The following is a 13,464-nucleotide window of genomic DNA, read 5'->3' on the forward strand; positions in this document are numbered from 1 at the left end:
ACCCTGGCTCATCATTATCTGTCAGGGAAGAGCTCATTCAGACCTTGCTTACAAATCATAATTTTTAAATTATAAGGTTAGTCAACATTGCTGAAACGAATGTGCCAACATTGTCAGAAAAAACAACAGCTGTGTGAGGAAGCTAGTCTTTGTTCATACTTTTCAAACCTATTATACTTTTTCAGGTACAAGTATTTTATCATACATTGTATATGCTTTTAAAGTGTGTATTAATGTTTCAATTTCAATTCAAATTTACAACCAAAGACAAAATTGGTAACACTGTTGTAACTAGCTGACCACTGTGGGGGTGTTGGGGACATTCAGGGGGGATGTACAGCCCCCTGGGGGGATGGAGGGAAGGTCCGGTTTCACTGAATTAAGTCTCCTGCTGCAGCACCTCAGTAGGTTACATCAAAGAGGAACTGCAGTGATTAGGCATTTGGATGCCTGTGCCTTTAAGAACTCAGCCCTGGGAAGCCCATGCTGAGAGGTAATCTATGGGAGGGGAAATAATTTAAAAAAAAACCCTCTGCTCCTCCCCACCCTATTTTTTTGGCTAAACACTGGTGTCTCAGTCCACTGGGGTAACTGTTACCCCCTCTGCCCCTCCCTGTGCTGGGGGTTTTGCTCTCTGTCACCCTTTGGCAGTGCCTCACCCCTAGGCTTAACTCTGTCTCCTTCCCCTCCCCCCACCCCTGATTTTGCTTTCAGCCCCTATCCTAACCCTGCTTCCAGCTGCTTGACCCCCCAGCCAATCAATTTTCACCCCCTGCTCAGACCCTGGCCACCTCCCTCCTCCGATTTCCCCCCTTTGCCCCTTTTTAACTCCTGTAAAAAGCAGTCAGCAGAATCTTATGGCTAATAAGGGCAGGGTGAAGGGCAATGGCTTCAGCAGATGTTACTGATCATGCTCAGTTTGTGTGAACATGCAAAAAAGCCCCTCTGATCAAATAAAAAGGCCCCTCTGCCCACCCACCCTATTTTTTTTTTTTTGCCAAACACTGGTGTCTCAGTCCACCAGGGTAACTGTTACCCTCTCTGCCCCTCCCTGTGCTGGGGTTTTACCCTCTGCCACCCTCTGGCAGTGCCTCACCCCTCAACTTAACTCCATCTCCTCCCGCCCCCCATTCCTGATTTTGCCTTCAGCCTCAATCCTAATCCTGCTTCCAGCTGCTTGACTCTCCTGACCAGTCAATTTTTGACCCCTGGTCACCCCCCCCTCCTTCAATTTACCCCCTTTTAGCCTCTGTAAAAAGCAGTCAGAATCTTATGGCTAATAAGGGCAGGGTGAAAGGCAGTGGCTTCAGCAGATGATACTGAGCATGCTCACTACACCCTAAATAGCACATTCCTACAGAGAGCAGTTTCCTACACTACACCTGTGCTGTTCCCGGAAGTACTGGAATGTCCTGCGGTCTGGGAACATGTGAGCAACCACTCTAGTAGCTATTCTGCACTAGCTGTTTAGGTTAATCCACTTCCAATAGCAATTGCTATTCTAGGCTTTTGCTCTGTGTAGACAAGCCTTAACTCTTAAAAAAAAACCAAAGCTGAGAGTTTCACCTATATCACCTGACTCCAGGAGCTCGGGCTTTACAAAAAAACCAAATCAAATATCGTGATGCTGGCAATGGTGGCAACACTCCTCTACCCTCAGAGTCCACATGAGTTTGATGCTGCTGGAGCAGAGATCTTGGCTTAAGACTTTGCAAAACGTTACACCAAAACCTCCAATTAGTGCCCCAATGCCACAAAATGGCATGGATTTAACTTGAGATGTTCTGCATTGTCCTGTTAAACGCTTGTGAGTAAAGTTAAGCATTCATATAAGTCTCTGCAAGATCTGGCCCGAAGTGACTTTTTCTTTGTGACAGATTTTAAAATGGGACCAACTTTGCTCAAAGTCTTGTGAAACTTTTGACAAACCTGAGCCCCAGTCCTACTGGACTCCATGCAGGTACCAGAAACTGAAAAAACCCAGCAAACACTTTTACAAGCTGTATTACAAGAGCCCACTCAACTCTTAGTGGAAAACAACCTAACCACCAGTTTTACAAACTTCCTGGGTTATGGGACCTAAACCACAGGAACATACATGCTAGTTGTTGGTGGGAGAAGTGGTAATAAGTTGTATGGTTTCTCACCTCAAGCCTCGTGAAACTTGTAAAAGTGGTATTTATGTTGATTTCAGCTAAAAAGTACCACTTTGTAATATTGTGTTAGTCTTCTATAAAATTTGATGTATATGCACAAGACAGCTGTATGCCATACTACAAATATTTTTGAATGACCCTTTTATCGTACAATGATATCTCTATTTAAAATACAGACGTGCAGAAGATCAAGTAATAGAAGTTACCCTCCCATAGTCTAGAAATTCTACAGATTTCAGGAGGGAAAGATCCTGTAGTATAGATTTCTTTTGCCGTGGGTCATAAAAGACATCCACTCTGATGTAAAAGATAAGTGCTGATAATGATTAACATCAAACTGGAAAACGGGGGCATTTCAAATAACCTGACAGTTTAGCCTCTGTGTCAACGACATGCTTGGAAGGAGAGAAATATACCGTAACCTAGATTTCAAAGGTCACAGTAATACTGCCCCAAGCATTTTCAAAGCCATGATTTATGTGCCGGTATATTAGCAATATGAATGGTTTCAAGGTTTGGTCTGTTCTGCTGATTATAGTTTACAGCCTGTGCCAAAGATGTATGCCGTGTGGTATTTCAACACATATTGAAATAGGTAAGATACATACAAAATATGCATTTTAGCATAATATTTTAAATTGCTTGCAAAGGAAAGTGAATACAGGATTGGATAGAAAATTGGATCAGTGGAAAGTGAAGGACAGTGATCATGCAAATTCCATCTTTCTTAGACTAAATAGCAGATATGAATGTCTGAGTATATATCCTGTCTGGAGCTTGTGCTGTAGCACTAGTTTTCCTGTTTATTTTTATGTTGGGTGTTTAAATCAGTGTGAATTCTTTTATCTTCTAAAATGTGTGCATCATGTAATTGGAATGTTTATATTTTTGTCTATGGATCTTATACAAAAATGGCCTGGTTTGCAGAAAGAAGAGAAGAATTAGCCTAATGCTTAACTTCAGCAATACTATCATCTTTCTGATCACAGAATATGTGATATTTAAATTACAACTGATTTTCTAGGAAATAATTTATGGCTTATTTATATTTCTAAATGTTCTTTGTTGCTACATGGGTGTCTTAATTATATCAGCTTTCTCCGTTCAAATTGTTTTTAATAATATTGTACATTTTTAAAGCACTGTATATTACCTTCTTTGTAAAATAGGTAGTGAAGTATGATGCTGTATTTTTCATATAAAAATAAAAGTGCCAAAATCTCTGTTGTACTTTTATTTGAGGTAGGTAAATATCCAGTTAAGCTAATGCCAAATAACATTATGCAACACAGAATCAAGGAGAGATGGGGCAAACTGGGGTGGAGGGCAGGGAAGAGGAATCATAAATATTTTTGTTTGAATTTTTAAATAAATTCATTTTATTGCATCTGCTTTCTGTAAATATTCTACCAAATGGGTTTACTGGCAAGAATATTAATGGAAACAGTGAATTTTAAGTGAATATTGCAGAATGTTCACTCACAATACATTTTTAATTCATAATTTGTGAGTACTTGCACCAGAAATCCTGACTCTTCGTATTCATCTTAACCAAATAGGGAATAAAAACATAGCACGTGGCCTTTGGCCAATCAAACTTTCAAATTTCGAATATTTGCAATTGTGAACAAGTTACAGACTAATATTATGCACAGAATTTATTCAGGGCCAGGTTGTGCCCTCTTACAGTGTGTAAAAGCAGCAAAGAATCCTGTGGTACCTTATAGACTAACAGACGTTTTGCAGCATGAGCTTTCGTGGGTGAATACCCACTTCTTCGGATGCAAGAAGTGGGTATTCACCCACGAAAGCTCATGCTGCAAAACGTCTGTTAGTCTATAAGGTGCCACAGGATTCTTTGCTGCTTTTACAGATCCAGACTAACACGGCTACCCCTCTGATACTTTACAGTGTGTAGTACTGTAGGCTGGATCCTGCAAAGACATATGCAGATGCTTAACTTTGTACACCATGAGTAGTCCCATTGAAATTAATAGGACAACTCATAGTGCGTAAAGTTAAGTAGGTGCATACATCTTTGCAGGATTTAGGGTTAAGGTGCTTACTGTGAATAAGGATGGCAGAATCTGGTCCTCTGTCAGTAACTTGAAATAACAAAATTGAGATAATTCCAATCTGCTTGCAGAAAATTCAGAGACAAAATTTGACAGATTTATTCCAAATTAATCCACTCATTCTAATCAAGGACAAAACTGATATATTTTCCAAATTAAAAAAAGGCTACATTTATTTAACCTATTCATCATGATTACCTGAGTAATGTTCCTTATAATTCGCTATTGGGTCACAATTTTGTCTGAAAATACCACTCATTGGACCCATTCTTTCTCCCACTAAAGTCAAGCCTGTTATCACTGAAGCAAATTGGAGTTCTGCCATTCACTTAAGTGGTGGCAGGACTGGACCCATACCATAGTTAATAAAGATATCCAGTGCTAATGCAGGTAAAGACATTTCATTTCCTAAGCCATTTCTAGTTTACAGATTCATGAGTTACACATTCTAGAAAACAAACCTGGCAGAAATGGAATAGAATTTGATTTCATATAACACCTTTCATGTTCACATTTCTCAAAGGACTTTAAAATTAATTATATAGTCAAAATGTTGACTAAATTTGGTGCAGGTAGCAATGCTTCCTTGCACTCTACTTGCTTGGCCATACAAAAAGATGTGCATGGACAAACATATACATCTGAGTGGAGCTCCATTGAAGTCCATTCCTGAGGCTCTACCATTGTAAAGATCTGTTTGCATAGATCAATTTGAAGAATCAATATATTTGATTAATCATGTGTATGGAGGAATAGAGGAAATAAATTGCCAATCCAAGAATTCCAGGCACTGGAAATTATATCTCTTCTTTGTTTAAAATATAGAACTAAGAAGTTGGAAAGGCCTATTAAGTCAACTTGTCTACTCCCTTGCTGATGAGAGATTGTTCCCTAAAGTATCTGTGGGTGCTTTGTATACTATAGTTTTAAATGATCCGAATTATATTAATAGTCAAAATGAAACCAGTATTCATAGCAAGAATTGAATAGCTGGTGGGTTTGCAGTTTGAACCAAATCATTTTACAGAGAGAATATATGTAAATAAATTGACTCCAGGGATTGTCACATTAACACAAGTCAAATGTAATCAAAGTTTGAACAATATTTCACTTTAAAATAGTGATGTCCATTTATTTTATTCTATAGTGTGATGCTTGCCTAGTAAGCACTGCTTGGCAATGTGCATGCCTAACTGATCAATGAGTAAACACTGTCTTTACTTTGCTGACTGCAGATTTTTGTTTTTCATGTATGGTAAAAATTAATCAAGTAGTTAAACATTAACAATGGGTCACAGGTTATATCTGATTCAATACCGTAGGGGAACAAAGAAACTTAAATGATATGTCTATAATAAGAATTAATTAAAATTACATTAATTACTTTCAAACTCAAATTCCAAGTAGCCTATCTAGTGGTACCTAGAATTTTGTGGAACATACCATATCAAAGCTGTATGAATGAGCATTCCATTAATTAATTGTGATAGTCTGGGCTAGGATGTAAGGAGACCGTTTGTTGTGTTACGGTACTAGGCTGGCCAATGCAGCTTGTGGTTTCTGGGAACTGGAGAGCCAAGGAGAACAAGGTCTCAGTCTGTGTCCAAAAGCATCAAAGAAATATCTTTCCATTTATTAAAACCGAGTACCATCTATGAGGAGAGAACATGTCATTTACCACATGGGAAATGTCAAGAGGAGTGATGTGCTGTATGCCAATGCCAGTTGTGTTATAAGTACACTTCAATTCATTCTAGCACCTACATTTTGACAAAAAGAACAGGAGTACTTGTGGCTCCTTAGAGACTAACACATTTATTTGAGCATAAGCTTTTGTGGGCTACAGCCCACTTCTTTCCATTCTATGCGTCCGATGAAGTGGGCTGTAGCCCACAAAAGCTTATGCTCAAATAATTTGTTAGTCTCTAAAGTGCCACAAGTACTCCCGTTCTTTTTGTGGATACAGACTAACACAGCTGCTATTCTGAAACCTACATTTTGACAGTACTTCTAACTAAAGCTGGGCGTAGCCACAATACTTTTAAGTTAGTTTTTAATATTATATGTTGTTTTTCAGCACACCGAGCTCTGGAATTTTTCAGTAAACATGAGGGGAATGTTAACTATAGAAAGGTAAGGAAGTATATTATTCCTTAATTGCATATATGTTGTGACAATTTCCTCTGCCCACTTTTTGTCTATTTGTCAATCTTCAGACAGTGAGCTCATCAGATTCACGCCTTTTCTGTGTGGAAATTGCTTTGCCTATGCTGCACACAACCGGAAATAAATACTTAATAACTACCATTAGGTATACACTGTGTAGTTGTACAGAATTTTTTCTGCTTGTATTCTTGCCAACTGTCTTAAATTAATTAGCATTGCTCTTGAGGTAGATGTCTGGAGGAATTAATCAATGACTCCTGGAATGGAGATTTAACAACAAAAACAAATAACAAACAAGAGTCAAGTTTGTGTTTTCATCAGCCACATGTAATATTACTTCAGATGAGAGAAAAGGTTCATGTAATTATAGCACACTCCTATAGCCTTACCGCAGCCAGAAAAACACTTTAACCATGTGCTTCTCTTTAAGTATGTCTGAGTAATTGCATTGAATGTGTGCATACATACTTGTATGTACAGCAAAAGCTTTGTTATCTGGCATGTTGGGGAAATTGGAATTTTTGATTAACTGGCAACCCCTGTTAACTAAGAGTTATACTTACCAATGGAATACCAATTTTCAAATAATTAGAATACAATAATACGAATAAAGTAGAAAATAGTAAACAGGTACTCACCAATCCAGTAGTAGTACTGCACTACAGAGTGGTTGGTTTCTTGAAGCACTTAGGTGCATTCAAGTAAAGTTTTCTATACAGGTTTCAGAGTAGCAGCTGTGTTAGTCTGTATCCGCAAAAAGAACAGGAGAACTTGTGGCACCTTAGAGACTAACAAATTTATTTCAGCATGAGCTTTCGTGAGCTACAGCTCACTTCTTCGGATACAACCGAAGAAGTATCCGAAGAAGTGAGCTGTAGCTCACAAAAGCTCATGCTGAAATAAATTTGTTAGTCTCTAAGGTGCCACAAGTTCTCCTGTTCTGTTTTCTATACAGTAGGTTATCTTATGACACTACATATCACTATGGCCAGCACATGACATACACCCAGATCACTAAAAATACACTTAGCACTAAAACTATACTGAACATAATTTAATCTTTCTTTGATGATTCAGAAGGCACTTCAGGATCTTGCAGTGCATCAGGGGCACCATTATCAACATCAGTTATCATTGTAGATGTAGAAGGTTGGGCTGAATCTGTAATGACCCTATGACACACTCTGGAAGCTGCTTTTTTTAATAAATCCCTGATATCAGCTTGTTTACTTGTCTTCTGCCTCTTTTGCATAAGAGTAGAGTGCAGAATGTGCAATTGCATAACCTCCTGGGCAGTATACTAGTTCTGCTTACTAGATTGAAGATTTGTATTGGTAGATATCAGTAATGCCGGTTAATAGAGCTTTCTGGTTGATAACAGTGCCGGATAACACAGCTTTTGCTGTAGTGCGTTTAAAGTGCTTTTGGTATCCTTCAGTGCAATATAAATTTTATTATTAAATTTAGGGCTGTCAAGCGATTAAAAAAATTAATTGCATGATTAATTGCACGGTTAAACAATAATAGAATACCATTTGTTTAAATATTTTTTGACGTTTTCTACATTTTCAAATATATTGATTTCAGTTACAACACAATACAAAATATACAGTGCTTACTTTTATTTATTTTTATTACAAATATTTGCACTGTAAAAAAAACAGAATCACCCAAAAAGAAAATCAGCCTGCTGGTGGCATCTGACTCAGATGATGACAATGAACATGCGTCAGTCTGTACTGATTTGGATTGTTATCAAGTAGAACCCATCATCAGCATGGACACATGTCCCCTGGAGTGGTGATTGAAGCATGAAGTGACATGAATTTTTAGCGCATCTGACACATAAATATCTTGTGATGCTGGCTACAAAAGTGCCATGCTTTCAGGTGACATTGTAAACAAGAAGCGGGCAGCATTATCACCTGCAAATTGTAAACAAACTTGTTTCTCTGAGCGATTGGCTGAACAAGAAGTGGGACTGAATGAACTTGCAGGCTCTAAAGTTTTACATTATTTTTGTTTTTGAGTGCAGTTATGTAACAGAAAAAAAATCTTCATTTGTAAGTTTCACGATAAAGAGATTGCACTACAGTACTTGTATGAGGTGAATTGAAAAATACTATTTCTTTTATCATTTTTACAGTGCAAATATTTGTAACAAAAAATAATATAAAGTGAACACTTTATATTCTGTGTTGTAATAGAAATCAATATATTTGAAAATGTAGAAAAACATCCCAAAATAGTTAATAAATTTCCATTGGTATTATATTGTTTAACAGTGCGATTAATCACAATTTTTTAATCACAATTTAATTTTTTTGAGTTAATCGTGTGAGTTAACTGCGATTAATCAACAGCCCTATTTATATTATTTGGTCTTTTCTCAGAGTATTGGTTTTACTTAAGTGTCTGTCCAATATTTTATTTTTTGTTGTATAATGTGAAGATTTTTGTTTTGTGTGTTTGTTTTTGAAATCGCTACAATATAAACCAGTTAGTTTAGACTCTTTTATTTTCCTGCCCCACCCCTCATCTTGTAAACTGAAGTAATGTATTTGACTATTAGTTTTACTTTGGCAATATCTTGCTGAAGTGTAAATGTTCTCTTTGACTCATTGCACCTTAAGTATTCACTATAACCTTTTTCTGTTGTCGTTAATTGTATTCGGATTTCTTGTTCCCTCATCCTTTCCTCTCCCAGTTGTTACTAAACCACCAGGATGCATTTCAGGCTGGGAGCCTTTATCCTGATGCCTTTTATCCTGTTATCTGCCGGAATGGTAAGAAGAGGGTTTATTATAGTGGAGCTGCAGTTAAAATTAAGAACAATTTCTGTTTAAAGATAGACTTCTAAATGCTCTAAAATCTGCGTGGTTACTCGGATTGCTTTGAAATTTTGTGGCTTCCCAGAGGTCTGGGTAGGGATAGTAATCCACATTTGGGGTTGTTTGAGCAAGGGGTTCCTGAGACACAATCCTCTGAAAGAATCAGCTCTTAAAATTCACAGATTCTAATGACTTTTTGGGTATGCCTGGCTTCTAAAGTTCTCCTGGTGTAATGGGGCACGAAAGGGAGGGTGAGCTGGAAATGGTGGCAGAGGTGGGGGGAGAGACACTGTAGTAAGGTGTATTCTGGGCCTGTCTAGTTTTGGCCCGTTGCCCTCTCCAATCAGTCAGGAATGCCTCAGCTTGATGCAACACCAGTGTTCTTTATTTACAGGTGTTTTCCCGCCACCACTTTTCACCTATGTACGAGTTTCGCAGCCAACTTTGCCAAGTGCAGGCCTGGCCAGCAACAGACCAGAAGGCTCCCAGCTCCCTCTGTGCCTGGTCTTTCTCTTCCCCCCAACTCTGGTTTCCTCCCAGCCTTTATAGCCCTGGCTAATGAGGCTGGCATATGCTGCCCGTTACCAGGCAGATGCAGGGCTATCCAGCCAGCCCCAATCCATTCCCCTAGAGTGGGGCTGGAGTGGCAGGAGCTGATTAAGTGCTTCTCACTCAGCACCCTGTCACAGACACATACCAGTCTTCTCTTAAGTTAGGTCTACACATCAGTATAACTTACATTGCTCAGGGGAGGGTGAATAATCCACAACCCTGAGAGATGTAAATTACACCAACTAAGCACCAGACTGGACAGTGCTATGTCAGCTGGAGAGCTTCTTCCGTCAACATAGCTGCCACCTCTCACAGAGGTGGAGTTAAGCCGACAGAAGAGCTCTGTCTCGTTGACTTCCAGTGTCTTCACCAGAAGCCCTACAGTGGCGCAGCTGCAGTGTAGACATAGCTTATCTCATGACTGTTTGGGGGCCTATTGGAAATAAATTTGAATCTTAATCCTTTTTTTTAGAGAACAAAAGTCTATATAAAAAAATTACTACTACAACTGGCATTACTGGTACCAATAGCTAAGTCTTCCCATGTTTCCAATTCATCTCCCCTTAAAAACAAAAGGAAAATAGTAGACAGTGAAATCATCCAGGAGACCCTGTCAGTTTTTTTTTACCATTTATACATAAAATTAGGTTCTTTTCATCCATCTTCTTTCTGGATTCTAGAAAATCTATTTGCTCTCTTTCTCCCCCAGTAAAAGAGCTGCACTTGGTTAGAATTCAAAGTTACACTACTAGGCACTGTAAAATTAACTCCCAGAGCATTACATCGGCACACAGAATTTGCTTGCCTGGCTCAGTATTAGATGAGACCAGATCTGAATTGTCCAAGTCAAAGCGAGGCCAGAGCTTGATACTTAGGGTGACCAGATATCCTGATTTTATAGGGACAGTCCCGATATTTGGGGCTTTTTCTTATATAGGCTCCTATTACTCCCCACCCTCTGTCTCTATTTTTCACACTTGCTATCTGGTCACCCTATTGATACTTCAGATGAAGACCTTATCTCCCCACACAAACTGATAATACAGGTCTGTCGCATCTTACGCGCATTTAACATGCACGATTTCAGCTTTACACGGTCGGGGGGGGAAAAAAAGTGTGGGCGATTCCACCAGCGTGAGATGCGAATCTGCTGTTCCCACTAAAATATTTTTTGGGGGACTTGACAGCAACAGCATGTCTTTAGGCGTGTGATAAGGTTCTCCCCTATAATAACCCTGGAGGGTTGGCAAAAAAAACACCCAAAAAAACCCAACAGTTTAAATAGTGTGTATGCCCCAGAGTGAGTGTGAGATGGGAGAAGCGAATCTGCTGTTTCCACTACAGTACTGCTGTTCCCATTACAGTACTCAGTCTCCCTGTGCCTCTCCTACTGTGCGCATCTCGCCGCGCTGAGTGAGATTCTACTGTACCTGTACTGTTTAAAGATACTGTACAGTACGTATTTTTTGTGTAACATGGCCCCTAAACGCAAGCCACCTACTTCATCTGGTGTTCAGCTGAAGAAACAGCGATGTGTTCCAATGCTGGATGAAAAACTGGCCGTGTTGGACTTATTGAGAGATGGTATGTCCATCGCCAACGTGGTGCGTAAATACGGCCACAACGAATCTAGCATCCGGGCCATCAAGATTCAAGAGAGAGAAATTCGTCAAGCCGTGGCATCAAGTGCTCCAGTAACTGCTAAGGTGACGAGCCAAGTGCGTGATAAGACTTTAGTGAAGACTGAAAAGGCATTAAACGTATGGCTGGAAGACATGAACTGTAAACGTGTGCCTATCAATGGCAACATGTTGCGAGAACAGGCTCTTAGCATCTATGCGCTGTTCAAACCTCCCGCTGAAGAGGGACAGCCTTCTGATAAGAAGGAATTCAAAGCCAGCCAAGGTTGGCTTAACAGTTTTAGGAACCGCTTCAACCTCAAAAACATGCAGACTACTGGTGAGGCTGCATCTGCCAATGAGGATGCAGCAAAAGCCTACCCCGAACAATTAAAGAAAATCATAGAGGAAAGGGGCTGTCTTCCAGAACAAGTTTTTAATGCTGACGAGACTGGGCTCTTCTGGAAAAAAATGCCCACCCGCACTTACATTTCGAAATCAGAAAGACAAGCCCCTGGCTTCAAAGCAGCTAAAGACCGTGTGACTGTGTTGCTTTGTGGCAATGCGGCTGGGCATTTAATAAATTCGGGCTTGCTCTACAGGGCTGCAAATCCCCGTGCCCTAAAAGGCAAGAACAAAAATCTCCTGCCTGTGTTCTGGCAATCAAATAAAAAGGCTTAGGTGACGGCAGTAGTATTTCTGGTTTGGTTCCACAAGTGTTTCATTCTGGAGGTCAAGCAGTACCTTGAAGAGAAATGACTTGACTTTAAAGTGTTGCTGATCGTAGACAATGCTCCTGGCCATCCTGCGGCATTCCGGTTTGTGCATAACAACATTGAAGTCATCTTTCTCCCCCCCCAATACCACCTCCATCCTCCAACCTCTCGACCAAGCCTTTTGGATTAGCTGTTTCAAGGCCACGTACACGAGGCTTACATTCTCACGGATCCTTACCACTATGGATGCTGATCCCAATGTTAATGTGATGGAGAGTTGGAAGTCCTTCAACATTGCTGATTGCATCACTTATATTAAACAGGCAGTGGATGCAATCAAGCCTGAAACAGTCAATGTGCGTTGGTGAAACCTATAGGAAGACTTGTGAATGATTTTAAGGGTTTCCTCATTGTTCAGGTGGCCAGGCAAGTGGGTGGTGATGGCTTTGTCGACATCCTTGAGGAAGAAATTGAGGAATTAATTGAGGGCCATAGAGAAACATTGACTAACAAAGAGTTAGAGGAACTGATAAAATCATCTACAGAAGTCGAAGATGATGATGAACAGGAAGAGCCAGCAACTTGGAATCTTCATAAATTTTCTGAAGTGTTCCAAGCAGCGAAACTCTTGAATGATTTAATTTCTGAATATGATCCTTCTATGCAATGAAGCCTCAAAATCACACGTAGTATTACGGATGATTTGAGACTGTACTAAGAAATGTTTGAAGAGCTCAAGAGACAACAGCGACATGTTTTTAAAGAAAAAACAACCAGCAGAAGCAGAGCCCACACAATCAACTTCTCAAGCTGAACCAGAGCCAACCACTTCATCTACGACAAGCTCTCCATCACCCAAGCCTGGTCCATCGTCTCCTGGATCGACATCAAGCCCTGTCGACTCAATTATAGTGTTGTCAGGGGAAAAGGAAGACTAATCATTGGAGTGTGTACAGTACAAGACTAGCAAGAATATCCAGGATGACTGGTGACTGTTCAGGTTTACAGTACTGCACTGTACTCTACTGTTTTCATTTTTTATTCTTTCATTCTTCCGTCTCTCTGTTGTTATTAAAATATTGTAAAATTATATTTTGCATATGTAGTCTTTATTTTATACTGTACTGTACATTGCTGTATATAATACATAGTACTGTACAGGGTTGTATATACAAAACTGTACTTTATGGGTGATTTAAGGGATTTTCAAGGGTCATTTTGACTATACGTGATTTTATACACTGACTGTGGAACGTAACTCCAGTGTAAGATGTAACAGACCTGCATACCTAATCAGTTTTGCAATCTTGTACACAGAGATGATGGCCGTTTCCTTCCAGACCCCTGAG

At 39.6% G+C, this 13,464-nt stretch overlaps 1 protein-coding gene across 1 annotated transcript in view; it reads left to right on the forward strand.

Moving 5' to 3' along the window:
- The first annotated feature begins 388 nt into the window (after positions 1–388).
- GPLD1 (glycosylphosphatidylinositol specific phospholipase D1) overlaps positions 389–13,464 on the forward strand; it is a 45,580-nt gene continuing 32,504 nt past the window's right edge. Inside the window, exons 1-3 of the mRNA XM_045005895.1 lie at positions 389–2,751; positions 6,309–6,364; positions 9,105–9,183. Coding sequence (XP_044861830.1) covers positions 2,634–2,751; positions 6,309–6,364; positions 9,105–9,183 — 253 coding nt within the window. The 5' untranslated portion in view covers positions 389–2,633. The remainder of the gene's footprint in view (positions 2,752–6,308; positions 6,365–9,104; positions 9,184–13,464) is intronic.

This window comes from Mauremys mutica, chromosome 2 (genome assembly GCF_020497125.1).
Source record: "Mauremys mutica isolate MM-2020 ecotype Southern chromosome 2, ASM2049712v1, whole genome shotgun sequence".
NCBI classification, from domain to species: domain Eukaryota; kingdom Metazoa; phylum Chordata; order Testudines; family Geoemydidae; genus Mauremys; species Mauremys mutica.